This window comes from Curcuma longa, chromosome 11 (assembly GCF_044706935.1).
Source record: "Curcuma longa cultivar G26 ecotype Majalengka, Jawa Barat chromosome 11, ITB_CL_G26_1.1, whole genome shotgun sequence".
Lineage (NCBI taxonomy): Eukaryota > Viridiplantae > Streptophyta > Magnoliopsida > Zingiberales > Zingiberaceae > Curcuma > Curcuma longa.
The window spans coordinates 28583502-28603682 of record NC_133871.1 but is presented as its reverse complement, the minus strand read 5'-3'; the positions used below and the strand labels follow the sequence as shown (position 1 = coordinate 28603682).

Sequence of the window (20181 nt, the reverse complement as noted above, 5' to 3'; positions counted from 1 at the left end):
AGCCCGTTACCTGGAGCTCAGTCAATTCGGTTTTATATTAAATTTTTATGACTATGCATCGACCCATTGACCCGTTTACCTATCCCTGTTTCTTTCTTCTTGTATTTTATAAGATAAGCTAATTAACCCATCTCCCCCTGCCTGCCTCCTCTGCCTGTTCCATAACCATTCCTCTTCACAGTTTCATCCCAAACCACTCCCACCATTTTAATTACTTTCTAGATCCATCACCACACCTCCTCGATCTTCATCTCCTCCGCCATGAACGGCCACTACTCCAGATTTGCAGTCCTCACGACCACGGAGCCAAAGTCCATGGACTTCTCAGAGCCAGAGCATGGACCCAAGCTCCAAATTGAGGAGAAGAATGGCGGAGTGGCACTTCGAAGGAGCTTCTCCTCTGCCTCCCAGAGGTTCGCCGGCGGTGGCAGCTCCACCACACTTCAGGCCGCTGTGAAAAGGGCCTTCTCCATGAGAAGGTCCTCCTCCGTCAGGGAGGGCTACTCGAGGATTCATGACGAAACCGGCGAGGAGGAGGAAGAAGAAGGCGATGGAGAGTTCTCCGAGCAGCAGCAGCAGCAGCAAGGGAGCAACCACAGCGAGCAGAGGAAGAAGAAGAAGCAGCAGCGGCAGGGGAAGTTCTTGAGGACTTGCAAGAGAATCTTTGGATTCTAGCAACGGATGAAGTCCTGTTAATAATAATTGCCAAGCTTTAATTCAGTAATTTGGTGCTTAAACTCATATATTTCTAGGCTTTTCCTTTAAATAAGTGAATTTCCATCGTCTGTCGATCCTTTTTCTCTCTTTTAATTTGATTTTTTTTTTCATTGTGCGAGAAGCTTGGAGAAGAGATGAGAGAACGAACATGGTTTCAGGTTGGAAAATTTAGTACCATCTTCTGTTTGAGTTGACTTCCCTGCATCGCAGTGGTCATTAGATGGGATCATTTGAAGAAAAAAATTGATTTCTTTTTGTTTCTTTATTATTGTTTAATGATGATGGACCACTCCTTTTGTCCTGAGTGGAAATCATGTGACCGTTCAGTGTTTTCTGACGCCTAAAGTCCGGATCATCGGTTCATTAGATTTTACTAACTAGATTTCAATTAATGTTTTTAGAATCTTTTGTTATATATATTAATATAGATTTTTCTACGAACACATATATTATGTATGTTATGTGGGTTCGTTTCAGTCAAATAATTCATTTTAGATTTTTTTTGTTTGTTTTTTAATCGAGAAAATAACGTAGATTTGCGTGATTTGAAGAGGGTGGATGGGATGGGATCGAATCGCGGGTTGAGCTGCGTGCGAATATATATAGTTTATGTATTTATTTATTTTATTCGCATTGAAAGACTATCATCGTTTTGAATACGACGTCGTATGTAAGGAAACGTCGATGGAGCCTTGAGACTCACAGATGGCGTACAATAGTAAATTATTTTAAAAAATAAATAAGAGAAGAGAAAATCCCCTGTGAAATTAAAGCCTAATTTCTTCGTTCAGTGATGATCACACTAATTGAACTAAAATGATAGGTACATAAAAAATGAAATAAAATGATAATTACAGAATATCAAAAGGTAAAACAAAGAATCTCAAGATTAAATTGAGAAAGAAAATATGGAAATTAACTCTTTCAATACATTTTAGGCAGAAACACTAAACACGTGTATCACAGGAGAGACTTATTTGAATGTGCTTCCATAATTTTAAGAACAACAGCTATTGATTCTAAAGTATTTTCAGACAGAAAATATCAAACTAAACCTCCACAATATATTATTACAAAACATAAGTTAACACGTATGGTCGAATGTTCTACAAGAGACAAACCAATAAGTCATCATCTTACACAAGGTGCAAGCTAGACAAGATCCAAGCTAAGAAAAAAAGGAAAAAAGACATTATCTCAGAGAAGTTTCTTGTATACAAATCAGTACAGAATCAATAGCACAACACTAAGTTATGATCATTTTCCACTCAGAATTTATCCTATCTCACATGAATGTTGAAAAATAAATTGATTCAAAGAACATGAAGATGCCCTGTAACTGTGGGGAAATATGGCTGGTAGCAGCATGAGAAAAAGGTGTAAAATTCTGCAGAAGTACTGCTGACAAGCCACATCCAATTCCGGTTGAAAGCTGTAAGAAATAGAAAAGAAATAACTCAGTACACATGGTAAGAAAGAGGCAAATATTCCTTGTACACTTCTTTGTCAATGATCAGTACCCAGTGCGATTACAAATCCATCTCAAGAATTCCTTGTTATATTATTAGCTTGCTTTATTGCCATTTGAATCCATGGACTCTCTCAATGAAGCATTTCTCATATGTTTCCAGTATTCAAATTGATAAACAGAAGTTTTAACTTGTAAATCAAAATTTGAATTACATGATGCAGATATAATGGTACTTGTATCTCAGCACAAGAATTGAAAATCCTGCGAATAAGTTTCTTATGGTGTAATATGACTAAACACTAAGATTATACCCCAGAAATAAATTTAAAACTTGTGCGATAAATCTAGACATGTATGCCAATAAATCTAAATAACAGATAGATGTCAGTTCAGTTTATGTCATGAATAGCAAGATTTTGAAAACTTAGGTTCTAGTTTAGCCATTGAAATAATGCCAAACCTATAGCAGCCCTTCCTAGTAAAACTTCCAAAGCATTTCTTTAGGCTCCAATTTGAAGTTCTGCAGTAGAATACTCTAATTTGCCCAAAAAGATAGCAGTAGGATTGCCAGGTGAAGGGGGATTCTGATTTAGAAATGAGATGTATGGGCCAGCTTTACTTCGTGCGACATCATCTGTTGCAGACAGGATTTCAATATGTTCAAGACCAATTTGCCTCTTTATCAAGTCACAATTCTCCAGCAGAACCTGAATTTCACCAAAAGGCAGTTTCAGATCCAGAGCCTGTGGGCCAATTGCTAAAGTTTCATCTTTCTTAAACCTAAGGAAAGGCATGCAAAGCTTCTGGATCTGCTTAAAATTTGATGCATGTCCAACAGCACTCTGTTTTAATGCTTCAAGTATCTCTTGATCAGGTGCAAAAGATCCTTCGTCAACATTATATTTGCTTGTAAGTATTCTTAAACATTCTTCTTTCCAACCATCAAATTGCTCATTGACATATATAAGACCTACTGTTAGTTTGTTTTCTTCTGCTGCAGGAATTACAACACCCTTTTTAGCCTTCTTTGTGCCCGATGCTTGTTTTTGGAGCAGCTTCCTCATTAATACTATAGAATCTTGCAAGTACTTGTTCGCAAGCTTTAGAGTAAGATCAGGTGCATCAAACAGGGGCCAGCCAGCGTTTACAATAAAACCATCCTTCTTTAGAATATTATGCCAAACATGCTCAGCATAGTGTGGACAAATTGGAGTAATGAGCCTAGTTTGAACATCGATAAACCGCCACAACAAATCACGGTTCATACCTACTGGCCCACAAGATAGCCTATATTCATCCCTAGCAGCTTGAAGGTCATAGAAACCTGTCTTAAGAGCTTCTCTGAACATAAAATCACTATAGTTTTGTTCAGTTGATTTGATTGCAATGTTAATTTCATTTGCAAATACAAAATCGGCATAAGTAGTGGGTGGACCTGCACGCAAATTAGATTCAACAGCTGATACTTCTTCCATCCAGGCAATTTCCTTGGTAAGCCTTAATATTGCAGCATTTGATGTTTCAAAGACAAAATTTGCATCATCCATTCCATCCCCAGCATCTGCAAGGGAAAACCTCGTGGCATCGGAGGAGAATTCCTCTATGGCCTGACGAAGAGTCCTGAAATTTCCAGTTGATTTAGACATCTTTTCAGAGTTCAGCATAAGATGTCCATTGCCTCGGAAGCCACAAGGCCAATGGCATTCAGAGAACAGTGCTGTATGGTTATAGATACAGAAAGTGAGATGGTTCTGAATAAGGTCTTTGCCAGATACACGAAGATCAAATGGGTACCAATAGTCAAATTCTTGCTTCATCTTGTTAAGAAGAACCATAGGGACATCTGATTTTGGCTGAGGACCTCCACAAAAGATATAATCCCAGACATCATCAGTCATTTGATCTGGCTTCACGGAAGAATGATCAGATCCATACATGTCTCCACATTGCAATAGATGAGCAACAGTATAAAAGGCCATATAGATTGTTGAATCTGAAAGTGATTCGACCAGAAATTGCTCATCCCAAGGAAGCCGTGTGCCAAGTCCAAAAGACCGAGAGCATGCCCATTGATTAAGCCAACTTAGTGTGTGCTCAAAACCATTTCTTGTTTCTTTGCAGTACAGGTTCATCTTGGCCAAACAATCCTCTGCCTTAGTCTTCCACTCAGCCTCACCATAGGTGATGTACCATTGATCTGTGAGAGCCACAACACACTCATCGCCTGATCTGGACATGACTTTTTTCTCAGGCTCGCTATACATCACTGCATCTCCTGATTCTAGCAGTTTATTCCTAATCATAGGCTTTGCTTCCTGGACCTTTATTCCTTTGAAGTCACCTACCAGCATTGTACCATCAGTAAATCCTTTCAAATAGGTCAACTTTTTTGCCTCTGCAAGTTTATCTTTGTCATTCTGACTCCTGATCTTAAGATCGAGACATACTTTCTCGGCAGATTTGTCTCCAAACTCTGGAATCTTAATAATCGGTATGACCTCAAAAGGAAGAACCCACTCATCTTTAACCCCAAACTTGGATCTCAAAGCAGGTTTTGATTTCAAATCTTGCAATGCCATATAGTCATCAGGTGAATCACTAGGAACACTTGTAACAATCCCTGTACCCTTATCAGTTAAGATTGTAAGCATGGGAAGTAAGTATATTATTTCATTAAAAGCAAGAGGAGACCTCAAGGGCAAACCAATGAGATCGTGACCAGATAGCTCGAGCAAACAAGTTGGCTTCTCAGGAATCCGCGATAGATTTTGATATGCAAGATTCAAAGCAGCACGTTGTGTTATAATGAAAACATCATATTCATTAATCTCAAAAGCCCCATACTTGCCGTCTGGAAGCACCCATGCATTTGTTTGCCCATACATAGTCTCAGGTCTCAATGTTGCAGCAGCTAGATATACCTTCCTTCCCTCCAAAATCTTCAACTTTGATGTAAAAGGAGGAACAACTTCCATCTTAATCAGAACATAGTCTTGTGGCTGAACACCCTCACCTGATGCTCGATCATGATCTGCACATGGTTGGCCATCCAATGGAGAGTATATAGTATACCTCGTGTCCTTCACAATCTTTCCCAAATTTTTCAACTTCCTCATTTGCCATCTGACAAAGGAGTCATAGAATGGGTTCATGTCTGTTGTTATAAAAGAACGTCTCCAATCACAGCCCAAGCCAAAAGCCTTTAGATCTTCTTTTGCTAGAGGTGGAAAATAGCTTAACCAATGATATGAATCTTGGAACTTAGCAATCTCATTATCAGACAAACCAAGAGACTGCATAATTTCCCACTGAGATTTATATCCACCTGATTTTGCAGCAGCCTTGGACCTCTTGCTCTTAAATTTATCAGGGGCAACAATATTGTCATTTTCAGGTTTGGCCTCACCAGTATCTTCCACATTAGAGTCCTCTTCTACAGAAGGAAAAACAGGAGGATTCCCATACAATTGAACCTCCCGTGCAAGCTTGTCAGCAGACGCCTTGATAGGCATTCCAGTGCAGTGAAAAGCGAACGGCAAAAGCACATTACGACCACATAACCTGTGGTAAGCAGCACCAAATTCAAGTTTTGATATCGTAAAGGCATGACCTAAATGCAGCATGCCATTCATGTAGGGGTATGGAAAATTTCCAAAAAATTTCTCGCCCTCCTTAGGTGGGTTACTTCCAGCATCTGCCTCAAAAATTTTGTGTTCTTCCCACCTCTTTTGCACCTCCAACTGTATCTTAAGTAATTGGTCCCTCCTAGCAAAGCTCCTACCTTCCTCCGCACTCGAAGTCATTTTTCTGCATACAGAGCAAGGGTTCCAAAATTATTAAAATTTGAGAAAACAACTATTTTCTTCCACTGCATAAGGCAATCAAACAATAGCACAGCTATTGATAACTAAAAAACACATTTAACACTCCTGCAAGTCAAAAACAACACCAAAGATAGAAGTAACCAATTGAAACAAAAAAGTGAACGTAAAAAAGTTTGCTTGGCAAATTTAACCAGATGAAAAATCGCGAAACTAACCACTGCGAACTTAAGGAAAGGAGAATCCTTTAGCTTGGTCTAATATATAAATATTAAAAGCCACTACCCTTTACCAATTAATGAACAGGATCTACCGTATCAAAAAGCAGAAAGTTTGTTCCTCGTCACAATTAACAATCACGCAGCACATACGATGACACAAAACATGGTCAACGAAAAATAGGATAGTCATAGAACTATCATCAAATTTCTGCACTTAGGCTTATATAAGCAAATCAAGCAATCTTCATGACTACAGGAAGCAATCAATATGTGAATCAGTATTCCAAAAGGATCATTTTTAAGTAACACAATGCAAATCGAGCAATTACAGAACAATTCTCAACCATGATAAATAGCACAACAAAACGCACCTATAGAGAATCAAATTCCAGAATCTGTGCCAAGGCGTCGACCTCCAGCGGAGTCGCCAGACGAGTTGAGACGGCTCCAGAGAGACTTTGTGGCACTGGAGTTTTCCTTTCTCTAGGGTTTTATATACCGTAGAGTAGACCCGTTTCCGGTCGGAGAAATTAACAAACTGAACCGTCAAAAGAATTAGAAGAGGTTGCTAAGAATTTATTTTATTTCCTATTGATTTTCTTTTTATAATTCAGTTATTCTGATCGATCCAATTAATTTAGAAAGTAGTTGAAAATTTTTTTATCGATAAATTGAAAGATACATAATTAATATTAAGATAAATTACATAATAAATAATTAATATTAGAAGTGATCGATTTGATTTTAAAAAATATTAATTTTTTAAAATTTCAATTAAAATGCAATATATTTAACAAAATAAAAAAGGGACTAGAACGAGAGCTGAGCCAATCGTAGTAACTATTAATAGTGCCTTTTAACAAAATGGAGGGTCAGGATAAGAGGACGGTGCGAAATGGGACGATCGGGTTCGTCCATTGCTCGCCTGGGCAGAGCCTCCCGATGCAACGGGCATCTCGGTGCCGTTATATTCTTGCTCCAGTTCGCCTTCTCGTTGGATCCACGGGACGACCATTCGTTGGTGGTCCGACTCGGTCTAGGGAGTCTCGTCGGAGAAGAGAGAGATGGCGGAGGGTGTCGAAGGATTCAGAGAAGGAGGAGGAGGCGAAAATGCGGACACGAAGCTCGAGTTCACCCCCACCTGGATCGTCGCCGGAGTTTGCGCCTTAATCATCCTCGTCTCCCTCTCCGCCGAGAGATACCTTCATTACCTCGGAATGGTCCCTCCTTTCGCCTTCTTTTCTTTGACTTAATTCGTTTGGCTTTCCCCTGGCTACGCACTGCTGATTCTGGAAATTTCTCAGGTCCTCAAACACAAGAACCAGAAGCCATTATACAATGCTCTCCAGAAGGTTAAAGAAGGTGATATTTTTGTTTTTTTTAAACGTGTTTCGATTTCAATCTCTCTGGTTGATGGAACTTGCCAGCTCTCTCTTACGGAAGGGGAATTTTTCGGTTTTTTTTTTTGAGCAGAATTGATGCTTTTGGGATTCATATCGTTGCTGCTCACGGTATTTCAACATGCAATCCAAAATCTTTGCATCCCCAAGAGTTGGGCACTTCACATGCTACCGTGCAAGAGGCGGAAAGGCCACCATCGTCCCGGGGAAGGCCACCACCATGTGGAACTTTCAACCGAGTTTCTTCATGCTGGCAGGAGATTTCTTGCTGAGGAATTATCTCATTGCGCACTTGAGGTTTGTTTGAGTCATTTCACATTGGTCCTCTCCATGACTCTGACTTTATTTATTGAGTTTTCTTTGGTTTTCTGAATGAAAAAATAGAAATTTCATCCTCCAGTGACTTCTTTACATACTGACATGAATTACCCTACAGCTCAATCCTCAATGAATTTCATTTTTCTATGGTAGGCTCATGTCTTTCCTTTTGACCATGTTTCAGAAAGAAGTTAAAGCATGTGAAGGAAATTGCTATCCAATACATAGTTTCGTGTCTAGGATTTTTTTTTCCATTTAAGAGGATATTATTGAAGAGTGTATTGCTCGTTGAAGAAGAAACTGAGCGAAAGGCCCAATGAGCTGGTGTGATGAAATGAAATTAAGTGCTTGAATTTCATAAAAAAACTTTGCATTTGATGCTGGCACACATCAAATATTAGAATTTTGTTATTAATCGAATTATGAATGCAGACGTTTTTTGTCTGTGTGTTAGCAATTTGTTTGCACAGTTTTCTGATTTCTTCTTTATCTTTGTTCAGAATAAAGTTCCGCTCTTATCCCTTGAGGCAATACATCAATTGCATATCTTCATCTTTGTCCTTGCGGTCACTCATGTTACTTTTAGCGCCTTCACTGTGCTTTTAGGAGGAGCTAAGGTGAATAGTTTTGCACCAATCTTTACTCATGCTGCCTATCACTAACCTTTTATGCACTAGTCAGATTCATGAATGGAAGCACTGGGAGGAAACAATCCAGAAAGAAATTGTAAAAGATGGTACCACCAGTTACTAAAATAAGATAAACTTCTTAGTTTCTGAATGATTTATCTTTGATAATTTTTTAATAAAATTTTGTTAAGGGCCTAAATATCTAACAATTTTGATAAAATCCATTTAGGCCTAAAGTAATTCTAACAAAATTGAGTGACTACGTGCAGCTACAAAAAATGACAAGCAAGTACATCAGTTTCAATTTCTCTTGGAGCGTGTTAAGAGCATTAATAAAAATTCAGTTGCTGTAACTTGGTTGGTAAGTAGTTTGTTTTAATATATCTATCAATTGCTGACTTCATATTGCATATATGTATAAAGGAAACATATTTTTAGTCCATAAATGAGCAAATTGCATCTCATATTGCATGGAAATACCTTTTTCATTATGAATTTGCCTTTTGATATTTTAGTCAAACTTTTGCATATTAATATTATTTGCTTTTTCATTACGAGTGGTATTCTAATTTGGCCACTTGGTTTGAATTTTAAGCTTGCAAATTTATTCCATAGTTTACATTTAATATTGACTAAACTACATGTTGAAAGCCTGAAATTACAGCACACATATTTGTTCATTTTGCTAATCTAATGGTATCCAGGTCATAGAAAACAACCACTTTTTTCCTTTATTAGAGTTCCATATACATGACAAAAAATGGAAGATGATCTATATTTATTGGCTAATAATACCCACCTTTCTTCCATGTTTTTTTGAACATCTCATATGAGTCGAATAGTGATAGGAATTTAAGATACAGAAGCGATGATCTTCAACTAAAGTATCACATTATGCATTCTATCTTGTTTCAATACCAATCAACCAATCAAACTTTGATGGTTCTTAATTTTTGCACCAATTCACAAACAAGTACTAGTCAGCTAATCTTTTTATTGTGATCTTGCTTAGTAAACTTTCTAAGAGAAAAGACGGGCATGTTTGAAGAGAAAGCTATCATTTATTTGGAAAAACAATGCTTTCTTAAATTCACTGAATACCATTTTATCTTGAATGATTGCAAATTCTACAAGAATGTTGACAAAAAGCTTCATAAAATCCTAGTATACAACAATAACACTTGTTTTTGTGTTGATTTTCTTGCAATGACTTGAAATTGTTCTATCCAATATCATAGATCTAATTATCCAATTCCTAGATTGTAATCTCAATGGTCAATACTTTTGTTACTTCCAATTAGTGCATAACCTTTTCTTGTAAAATCTCTAACATAAACAAAATTAATGTCATTGTTTTTGTGGATTATTTCTGTATGCTATTGCCAATTGACATGATAAATACTGAAGAAGATGCCCTTTATCTGTACTTTTCTTTTCAGCATTCTTTTATAAAACAATTCTATTGGACTGTGACCAAATCAGATTACATCACCTTGAGATTTATTTTCGTAAAGGTAAGCAATATTCCAGATTGCGAAGTGAGTTTGCATTGTTTCTTCCCTTCTTTGCTCTAAAAAATGACTATATTCCCTAATGTTAAAATTATGGTTACTAGAGAAAAAAATGATTTTGCCTTCACATATTCAGTTTCTTACAAGACATTCCACTTTAGACTCATTGTTCAGGGAACCCAAAGTTTGACTTCCACAAGTATATGATCCGTGCATTTGAATCTGATTTCAAGCAAGTTGTTGGTACAAGGTAATTATGCTTAGGATTTATTCTTGAATCTTTAACTGAAATTGACGATCATTTTGCATATTCATTTGAAAATAGATTGTTCTTTTGGTTAACTTAACTTTGTTGCCTTTTCATCCTGGTCCTCACATTTTCCATTTTTATTTCAGTTGGTATCTTTGGCTGTATGTGGTCATATTCTTATTGTTCAATGTTGATGGTATGCTATCATCTCAGACTTCTCATATTTATTGGTTTCTTTCTCTTGATCTGTTATTTTCTTTACAAGAATAGTTGTGTGGAAGTTTATGGTATGCCCATTGTTTCCTCTTTAGTCAACTGATTGAATCAGACAAATGGTCTATACTCTTTGCTGCTAAAAGGTGAATATGGTGGCATCATGTCTTAGAAGTGGCTACTACTCCAGAAAATTGGAGAACTTTTTTTTCATTTTATATTGTCAATTAGAAAAGGTGATGATCAGAGGAGCTGCATTTGAAATAATTACAAAATATATCCTAATTTTTACCAAATGTATCCCAGTTCCCTACCTTTCAATTTCAACAGATCTATTTGAACCTTAAATGATTCTATCTGTGTTAAGTTTCATATAATCAATGCCGCTTAGATTTAGTATGTTATTTCTTTTTATTGATCTATTTTTTATATTATACTTAATTACAGATAAGCTAAATACCAGTAAATATAATTTAAGAAGCATAAGAATCTATTGGTTATGTGACAATTAAGTTTGATAAAATTTCTGATGTTTAAACTATTAATAATTGTAAGAAATGATAAATTTGATGGATGGATACAGTTAGATGTTTAAAAATTTTAGGATGGATTTGTTAGAAACTAGAAGGTGAGAATAAATTTGCTGAAAGTGATAAAGGTCAGCATAAATCTTACAATCGATCCTTTGCATTATCATTATAGTTTCAACTTTCAAGTTCAATGCTTTGGTTTTTAATGAACAAACAAAGTTATTACTTATGATGTGCCCATGAACACCCAAGTACACTTAGAGGTTCTCCTTCAGCAAGTATTTAGGAAACATTTTATGGCTGTTTGTTTCCATGTAACAACTCAGTAAATCAGTGTAACTAAAACAAACAGTATGCAGATTATGCATATAGTTAAATAAATCAAGTACAATCATTTAAATCACTACTCTGGTTACTCTTTGAGCTTCCAGTTAGTTCAGGTTGTTCCATACTGATCCTTTGTCTTCCTGGTCGATCTTATCGTGGTCCTAACTCTTATCTCATCCTGTTGCATATGCAATGAAGGAAAAAATGTGTTAGCATTCTTACCCTTTCTCGCATATGTTTGGAAGACATAACTTTGAATTTTGGCTGTCATTTCTGCTTTGCAGGTTGGCACACATATCTTTGGATAGCGTTCGTTCCATTATTTGTAAGTATCACATGTGCTTAGAAATGTGAAACACCATATGTCCTTAATCTTTCACTAAGGAAGGTAAACTCCTTGGGCAACTTGACTAGTATGATTCATCTCTGTAGAAATTAAGAATGGCATTGCGATGCCTATAGCTGATATATAGCTTCAAAAGAAATGTGATGCAACATCTGTGCTTTTATTTGATTCGGATATAGACTGCGTGGGCACCTTGTCGAGTATGATTCCTTTCTATTGAAACTATGCTTGTAGGATGATTTCTAGCCTCAAAAGTCAACTCTATTAATAAAACTTAGTCCTTGGACCATCATCAGCAAATGATGAAAAAAAATATGTATTGCATTATTGGCTGAATCTAAATGAATAGATGTTCCTTGCTCTTTGCTGCATCAGTAAAATATTTAGGCTGACAATTATGCATGGACGCTGGCTACAATTTTTAGCACACTAAATGATTCTCAAAGTGTTACATGAGATAACCACATATATTTGATAAGTCATCTTAAGGATTGATTTTTGCCCCATTACAGACTGATTCTTGCTCAGAAAGCAAAGTGGAAATTAGATCTTCGCCTTTGTGAGTTCAGATTGACAATCTTTCCCCCTAAGACTTGATTAACTAAAGACTATAGCGCTAGGTTCAGCTAATCTGTGCGTTAACTTGTTCAGAAGATCAAATGTTAAGGTAGTCTTCATGGTGCCTCAACCATGTTTTTGTCATGTTTGTAGCAAAAAAGAATGGAGCATGAATGATTGGAAATGTTATGCCTTTTATTTTTGGCTTAAGCAGAGAATTAATTTTGGATTTCACTGCAGCTTCTGCTTGCTGTTGGCACCAAATTGGAGCATGTTATTACTGAGTTAGCTCACAGTGTTGCTGACAAATATTTTTCTGATGGTGGGGATTTAGTAGTTGTGCCATCAGACGAATACTTCTGGTTTCACAGTCCCAGGATGCTTCTCTACTTGATTCACTTTATTCTGTTTCAAAATGCCTACGACGTCGCATTTCTCTTCTGGCTATTTGTAAGCATAAGCAGACACACCAACTTTCCTATAGACTGAATCAAGCTTTGAAATTGAACAACCTAGTTAACGACTTTGCTTGTACTAAACCAACAAGTTTCTCATGGAAATCGATTCCTACTAATTTTACTTGATGAGAATTACTCCTTCCTTGTGCAGATCCCTGACGGCTTTGATGCCTGCAGCATGGATCACGTTAGCTATGCTATCCCCAGGCTTCTGATTGGGTAAACTACCAGCTTCTCTCCATTTGTCACTGAACACCAACATAATTTTCATTCTAAAATAATGTATCTCTTCACTCTGCAGCGTGATAATCCAGCTTCTTTGCAGCTACAGCACCCTACCTTTGTATGCTATTGTCACCCAGGTAATGACTTTGCAGAAATATATCTCTCGGGAATAATGCAAATTTTTACAGACACTTAAAACATCTACTTTTGATTAAGATGGGGACTCATTTCAAGCAAACGGTATTCGATGAGCATGTCCGAGAGAGCCTGGTGACTTGGGCTCAGAAGGCGAAGAAGCAGCAGAGTGGGAGGGTCAACAGCCAGCGTGCAGATTCCAGCCTCGAATTAACAGAATCACCAAGGATAACTGAAACAACAAGGCTGGCTCAACTGACAGAAACACTGATGGAAGAAGGCAAAACATCCTGATCACATTTTTCACAAAGCATTCGCTGGCTAGATAGAGAAATTTTGGAATTGTAGGTCTAATTGGATTCATGTGCATTCCTTTTAGACGAAGAGGAAGGAAATGCTTCAAGCTGTCTGCAACCCATTTAAAATAAATACTATGAATTAATGTTCTAAATTGGTCGCACCGTCCATCAAAATTCAAGAAAATAACTGAACCAAAAAAATTAAATTTGTGTCTACAAATACAATGATTAACTTTACAAATGCACGCACGCGCGCAGAAACCAAACCCAACTGAAGATTTACTCAACCTAAAACAAGAAAGACACACGTGCACAATACAGTACTGTGACGCATTGATCATGCTGATCGCTAAACTTGATGCTGCTTCGTTCATCAATATCCTTCTTTCTCCTCTTTCACTATTAGGTACTCTTCGCGACGACGGAGAAGATGGTGTCGGCGGAGGGCAAGATGAGCAACTTTGTGCTCGATCTAGCTCGTCCGTAACTGGACGATGACGTCGATAAATCATCCTGTGGCTGGACTCATAGATCATGATCACCTCGCCATGGAGATGGCGCGTTGATCGGAGAGGTGGGGCTCAAAGATCTTCTGCATGTTACTGTTGCAGAAAAGACAAGCAGTCGCCCTTGCTGTTCTCCGCCGCTGGAATCTGCAGGCGGTGCAGGCCTTGGACGCAGAGCCGTAGCCGGCAATGGAGGAGTGCGGCTGCAAGGCGGCATGGCGGCTGTGGCATCAAGATCGGAGGAAAAGTCGAGAAAGCTGGTCCTTGAAGGGAGGTCGTCCACTTCACGCAGGTATTCCGAACCGAAGTCAACTGATTAGAAAACAGAAGTCAAGGGATAAATTAATCGTTAGAATTTGATTTTAGCATGACAGTGACGACATAAAATTTTTTTAAGAAAAGATATTAATCTTGAAAAGTAGATAGATTAGATAGTGTCTGTCAGATTCATCTCCGAATTATTTAAATTCCCAAAATTTTCCCGTTTCTAAATAAGATTTTTTAAAAAATATCTAAAAAGAGTAAATATAATTTTTAATATTTCCAGTAAAAAGCAAGAGGAAATTCCATTAGAATTCAATAAATTAAAAAATGCAAAAATGTACGACGCATGGAGTAGCGGGCTAATGGATGGGTGAAAAGCCCGAGTTCGTTTCGTGCTCATTTTCTGCGGCTGCGGAGCGGAGGGTTTTGGTATCGGCGCGGGAAACGGGCGACGCTTTTCTCCCCTCTTCTCGCTTTGATCCAAGATTGATCACGCAATTACCAGGACACGAAGACCTGAGGTTCCATGGATGGGGGTCGACGAAGAAGAGCGGCCTTCAAATCCCTGCATCCTGATTGGAAAGAGAAGGTACTCGTGACCTACCCGGCCGGTCGTCTTAATTATCCTGTAGATTTCTTGTTCGGTCTTAGATTTAGGGTTTCCTCTCAACTGTGCGTAATTTTGCCGATTGTTAGCTTCAACCTAACGATGTTTATCTGTCGATGAAAGATTTGTTATTGACGAGTTTTGGTAAGAGAAAGAGTTACTTGATAAAGTATTGTTTGCGATTGATTTGACATATTGGTTGATAGTCTCAACCAAATTGTGTTGCTTTGTCGGAAATAAAGAAGGGGGGTGGGGGTGGAATTTGTTTCTGGGTAATTAGGTTCTTTTCTTCCTCTTTCCTGATTGTCATTTTTACCGCATGTAAGAGATAGCTGAGCATTGAAGTCTTGGATCCCAGTGAGGTTTCTCAGCGTAGGTGACTGGTTCACCTCATCACATAGCTTTCATATCCCGTCCCAGATAACAATCTTTCCTAGCTGACCAGTGGATGGATCCTGGTGCATACTGTCCATTCTTTAGTTAGACTAAATAAGAAAATTCGACACGAAATTATATCCTTATGTAGTGTTCAATCTCACACTTGAATTACTATAGATATTCTATTTTGTCAAAAAATTTGAAATTTTAAAGGTAGTTACATAATTTCAACTATAGATAGGTAGGTAGTCCACGAGTTGTAACAGTTAGATACATAGAGGCCCAAAGTGCTTAGTTGTTCCCCTCTTCTGTATGCCATGGTTTGAGGCTTGCCACTAAGTTCTGTTCTTCTCATAAAATATTAGTGGTAAGCCTCAAACCTTGGGATATAACCTTATGTGATTTTCTTACTTCATCTTGAATCATCCTCTTTAATGGGTTCCCTATTAGACATTGCAGTTCAGGCTTCAGAAGAATAATCAATATAAGCTTGTTGATGAAAGTGTTCGTTTCCCAAAATCCTTGCTTATATTTACTCATTGAAATTTGTAGTCTCTTCTGCACAAAAAACAATAAGATACTAGGTTACTAGCAACTGAGCTCTCAACATTAGGCATATCCCTCGTGTCATTCTTTCAATCCTTCAGCATTGAGCCCGAGGACCTAAATATCATTAAACAATATAGCAGATACTAAATACTAGAATCATAGAATAGGAAGAAGAGGGCAATACTTCTAGTACACAGATAAGATAGCTTATCAGATGCGGGTAATCTTCAAGTGAAAGAAATTGGTTGAATAATTTGACAAGGGTGAATTAGCAGTTGGCGCAAACTTAATGAAACATCAAAAAAATGTTTAGTTGGGTAGATGGAGCAGGGGCTAAATGGCGAGCTGAATTCTTTATAAAAGTACTTTTAGTATCATCTGCCTAAATCCATTTTCTTCCTTAGGGCCTGTACACTAGCTTCTTAACAGTTAGTATTAAACATGTCCAGCAGCAACAAGTTTGCATTTTGTTTCCTATTTACAGTTTATTGAACTTAGGTCTGGACTAATAGGACTACATTGTATCTTTTTCTTTAAATATGTATAGCTAGTAAATAAGTTGTTCCAGTTGTAGTTATGTTATTATTAAGAAAATCTATTTTCTTTCATTTTCAATTAAATATTTTTTTATTACATTAAGTAATAAACAAAAGATAGGGATTTTGAGATGACCCTTGATATGGTTGGTGTTTTCATGTAGTACTAATATAAAAAGATAGGGACTTCATTGCTACACCATGGTTTTAGGAAAATCATTTCCCATCAATGTTTTGAAAACTGGATTGAATAGCAAACGAGTAAGACTATTGGGTCAATGGTTTGACCAGTCAAACTAATTAACTGAAAAAAATAACACCATATACATAATTTATGGTTTATGTGTATAAAATTTTTTATATACTTTTAATAAATATATTTAAAAGTAATAATCACTCTGCTAGTTAAAATGTGAACGTGTTCAATAATAAATTATTAAAAAATTTTAAAGCCTGTATATATGGGAAAAAATAAAAAATTTAAACATAACTGTTTATAAATTTTATATACAAAACCTTTTATATAATTACATATTATATATATATATATATATATATATTAACTGGAATCGTGGTTTCATAAGTGGTCGGTCCTGTTTTTACTTTTTAAAAAAAAAGAAACTGATTTTTGTTTTCTCTCCAACTTGGCTGGACTTGTTGTTGGTTCCCAGTTTAACTAGTTGAACTGGCCGGTCGGGCCAGTCTGGTTTTAAAAACACTATTTGTCATTAGTCATGGTTGCTCTAATATTACATCAATAAAAATCATATGTAAATTTTTCTTGGTCATAAAAATCATATGCAAAATTTTCTTCTTTTCTCTATATTTTTTCATTAGTTGTCTTATTAAATAAATACCATCTATGGTTGATCTTCCATACACTTAACCCTATTCTTTTACCGTAAATGTTTTCTTTTATGTAGCTTGAAAAGTGTTGCTTGGACAGAATGAAAGAGCAAAGAGCGCAGTTGCTTTGGAAAATGAGGTCAAGTGCACAACAATCTCATGCGGAAAAGGTTTGAACTTTGTTTCTGTTGTTCTCCTGATTTTCTCTGTTTTCTATTTTGAAGCATTCATAACCTCATTCACTATGTAGCGCTTGATGATCAGGTCACTATTCATCCATCAGATTATATTCTTCATACTATGGCTAATTCTGCAAAGAACAGTTTTTCAGAAGATTCAGTAGTGTCATTTATGTCCTTTTTTGTAAAGGGATGTCACTGTGAACTATACAAGTGAATTTCTCTTATGTGTTATTAGGAGAGCGACTCAGTTTGCATTTCAGGAGATCCTAACACCCACCAATACATTTCCATAGAAACTTGACTAATGTCGTTGGTCAGTATCTTGAAGGCATAAACATATTAGGGAAATTCAACTTGATATTGTTAAATATTTTGAACTTGAAACTTTGTACATTAGTAATTCCCTGTGGGGTCCATTTACAATTCTTGTTTTAAGGCATTGCCTATTCATTTTCCTTCAACTATTTTTCTTATGTAGCTTTTCTTATTATTGAATTTCCTTCCCTTATGCTGGCAGAATATCATGGAATCTACGTTGAGAGATATAGTTTCCGATGAGCTGCAGAAAATTAAGCAATCATCTTCACATGAAAATCAGAGGAACTTAACCTCTTATAGCAGTGATTTTGTATGGGAGTTTGATGGCCTGAGTGAAGAGAGATCAACTGAAATTGAAAGTGAGAATCTGATGTTGGAAATGCAAAGACTTCTATATGAGGACCTGAGAGAGGAATATATTAGGAGAGGTATTGTCCTGCTCCAACATTTACTTGCATTATGGTATTTCAGTATCTTTAGGTTAAAGATACTTTCCTTAGATTTACTTATGAAGGCTTCTATGAGGACCTGAGAGAGGAACTAGTTAAAAGAGGAGCTGGTCTTCTCCATCTTGTTTGGAATCAATTTCTAAGAATTCCAGCTCCATTAAAAATGAATTCCTAGAAATCCTAATTCTGGTCCTTATGTATGATTTTACATGAGAAAGTGAGAACTGAAATAATATATTTGATAGTCTAATGTAGAGTTGTTCTATCTCATGTATTCCCAAGAATCCTTGAGCACCCAGAAGTTTTGATTGTACTTCCAAATTCCAAATCTTTAAAATAACCTTTTTCTTTACATTTAGTGATGATATTACTGTGGCTCGTTGGTCCTCACAAGTCTCATTCTGAGAATATTCTCTCTTCTTTTTTTTTTTTTTTTGGGTTTTCCATGAATCTGTAGAATAGTGGTAAATTATTATTAAATTTGCATTCCTAATTACCTGCATGAACGTAGAACACCTTGGGACACTGGAACTTGGAAGATACATACTGGACCCTGAGTGTGACCATTGGATTTGCATTTCACCATAGATAGCCTAGGTAACTCTTATCAAGTCATTTGACATGGAAAAGACTATTGGAAGTAAAACTATCAGAAGTCTATGATTAAAATTGATAGTGCATGCCTTTTCATTCTGTTTATGTGGTCTTAATTTTGTATGTATTATCATCTTGTCTTTTATAGTCATAGCTTATATGAGAGACCTACTTTATTTGTTTTAAATGAGTTCCTAAAATGATGTTGCACCTGTATGGAATGTTTAGTTATTTCATCACCATGATAATTTTGGGTAGTTTAACTCACTTGCAGAGCTTGAGTTCTTTGAAGAAGAAGATAAATACTTAGCTGAAGCAGTTTTGGATCACATGAATCTCAGTGATGACCAGGTAAACATCTATATTATAGCGGTCACTACGAAGCCTGCATAGCAAAACCGACTTATTCTTTGGATGATGTCGTGTGATTGATTAAAAAATAATACACTGAAAACATGCTCAATATAATTCTTTTTTTCTGTGTATTCTTCTTTTTTGATATGAACCAACATTAACTGGCTTGCTGTCGAACTTTAGTTTTGTCAAATTTCACTGCATTAACTTATGGTGGTTATTGATACATGCTTCTTTTGCCCAATAATTTTCCATGCTAGATTTCCGAGAATAACAAAGTGTGGTGCCCGATTTGCAAAAAAGGAGAGCTACGAGAAAACTATCAGCTCATATACTGTACTCATTGCAGTCTTCGGCTTGATCCTGGGAATGATAAGGTTTGCCAGCCCATATATAGATATGCTTAGTATAGGATTAGCATCATCAGTTCTAATTATTGACAATTAGTTATTTTCCAAATTGATACAGAATTCTGTATAGATGACAATAAAATTTAGTCTTCAACTCAATTTTCTTTTTCTATTTCCAACAGATAAATTTGGACTTCCTGAAAGTCAGATTAGGTGAGGTGCACTTGGAGCATCTCAACAGAGGATGCAGAGCGGCCCCTAGATTCCTCATGCACAATATGTTCAATCTCAATGCACTTTTTATTCAATGTGAAGCATGCGATACATTCGAAATTGTGATGTAGTTAGTCTGTAATTATTGATATGAAACAAACTGTTCCTATTTCGATTCCCCATTTTTTGAAACAAAATTTAGATTAATCTCTATCGTAGATGACTGTGGGCCTTGTTCTGTTTTTCCTGTCTTAATTTCGGACAGTGATTTTACAGTTTATAACCGGATAACTTGTCCACCTCGAATCACGGGACGGATCAGATCGTAGCCCTTTGGATAACCTTCTGTCGGATGTTATTCCTGGCCAATTTTCTTCTGGCCGTATTGCACTCTGCTCTGCTATGTGGCTGCTTCTTAAGACAAAACAAACAAGGAAATTGTCCTACACCTTCAGTTTATGATCCTTCAGTAACTATGGCTTTGATGATTCTATCGATTCTTGAAAGTGAAATTATTATTATTATTCTTATCAACTTATGTTAAGGAAAAATAAAATAATTAATACTTGGTACTTAGAATGGGGACCAAAAGGATTCCATCCAGGT

General features: G+C 36.7%; 4 protein-coding genes across 4 annotated transcripts; 3 read left to right on the top strand and 1 right to left on the bottom strand.

Moving 5' to 3' along the window:
* The first annotated feature begins 139 nt into the window (after nt 1-139).
* Nucleotides 140-827, top strand: LOC141840334 (uncharacterized). Its single transcript, XM_074728287.1, has one exon. The coding sequence runs from the start codon at nt 262-264 to the stop codon at nt 673-675; it is 414 nt and encodes a 137-aa protein (XP_074584388.1). The 5' UTR covers nt 140-261; the 3' UTR covers nt 676-827.
* Nucleotides 828-1763: 936 nt separating this feature from the next.
* LOC141840333 (leucine--tRNA ligase, cytoplasmic) lies at nt 1764-6684 on the bottom strand. The gene is made up of 3 exons (XM_074728286.1): nt 6602-6684; nt 2649-5995; nt 1764-2149 (listed from the first exon to the last, which is right to left on the bottom strand). Exon 2 carries the CDS (start codon nt 5989-5991, stop codon nt 2689-2691), a length of 3303 nt encoding a protein of 1100 aa, XP_074584387.1. The 5' UTR covers nt 5992-5995; nt 6602-6684; the 3' UTR covers nt 1764-2149; nt 2649-2688.
* Nucleotides 6685-7294: 610 nt separating this feature from the next.
* Nucleotides 7295-13508, top strand: LOC141838946 (MLO-like protein 1). The gene is made up of 14 exons (XM_074726579.1): nt 7295-7450; nt 7535-7592; nt 7704-7927; nt 8449-8565; nt 8630-8684; nt 8847-8938; nt 10017-10091; nt 10250-10338; nt 10485-10534; nt 11693-11733; nt 12553-12762; nt 12922-12989; nt 13072-13132; nt 13212-13508. The coding sequence occupies exons 1-14, from the start codon at nt 7295-7297 to the stop codon at nt 13422-13424; spliced, it is 1509 nt and encodes a 502-aa protein (XP_074582680.1). The 3' UTR covers nt 13425-13508.
* Nucleotides 13509-14591: 1083 nt separating this feature from the next.
* LOC141841661 (uncharacterized) lies at nt 14592-19793 on the top strand. The gene is made up of 6 exons (XM_074729842.1): nt 14592-14788; nt 17193-17285; nt 17815-18043; nt 18933-19009; nt 19273-19389; nt 19545-19793. The coding sequence occupies exons 1-6, from the start codon at nt 14726-14728 to the stop codon at nt 19704-19706; spliced, it is 741 nt and encodes a 246-aa protein (XP_074585943.1). The 5' UTR covers nt 14592-14725; the 3' UTR covers nt 19707-19793.
* Nucleotides 19794-20181: the final 388 nt, after the last annotated feature.

Coding starts and splice junctions, on each gene's coding strand:
- LOC141840334 (XM_074728287.1), top strand. CDS start 262: ATGAACGGCCACTACTCCAGATTTGCAGTCCTCACGACCACGGAGCCA.
- LOC141840333 (XM_074728286.1), bottom strand. CDS start 5,991: ATGACTTCGAGTGCGGAGGAAGGTAGGAGCTTTGCTAGGAGGGACCAA.
- LOC141838946 (XM_074726579.1), top strand. CDS start 7,295: ATGGCGGAGGGTGTCGAAGGATTCAGAGAAGGAGGAGGAGGCGAAAAT. Junction 10,535..11,692: donor CTTATTGTTCAATGTTGATG/GTATGCTATCAT, acceptor TCTGCTTTGCAG/GTTGGCACACATATCTTTGG. Junction 12,990..13,071: donor ATCCCCAGGCTTCTGATTGG/GTAAACTACCAG, acceptor TTCACTCTGCAG/CGTGATAATCCAGCTTCTTT.
- LOC141841661 (XM_074729842.1), top strand. CDS start 14,726: ATGGATGGGGGTCGACGAAGAAGAGCGGCCTTCAAATCCCTGCATCCT. Junction 14,789..17,192: donor ATCCTGATTGGAAAGAGAAG/GTACTCGTGACC, acceptor TCTTTTATGTAG/CTTGAAAAGTGTTGCTTGGA. Junction 19,390..19,544: donor TTGATCCTGGGAATGATAAG/GTTTGCCAGCCC, acceptor TATTTCCAACAG/ATAAATTTGGACTTCCTGAA.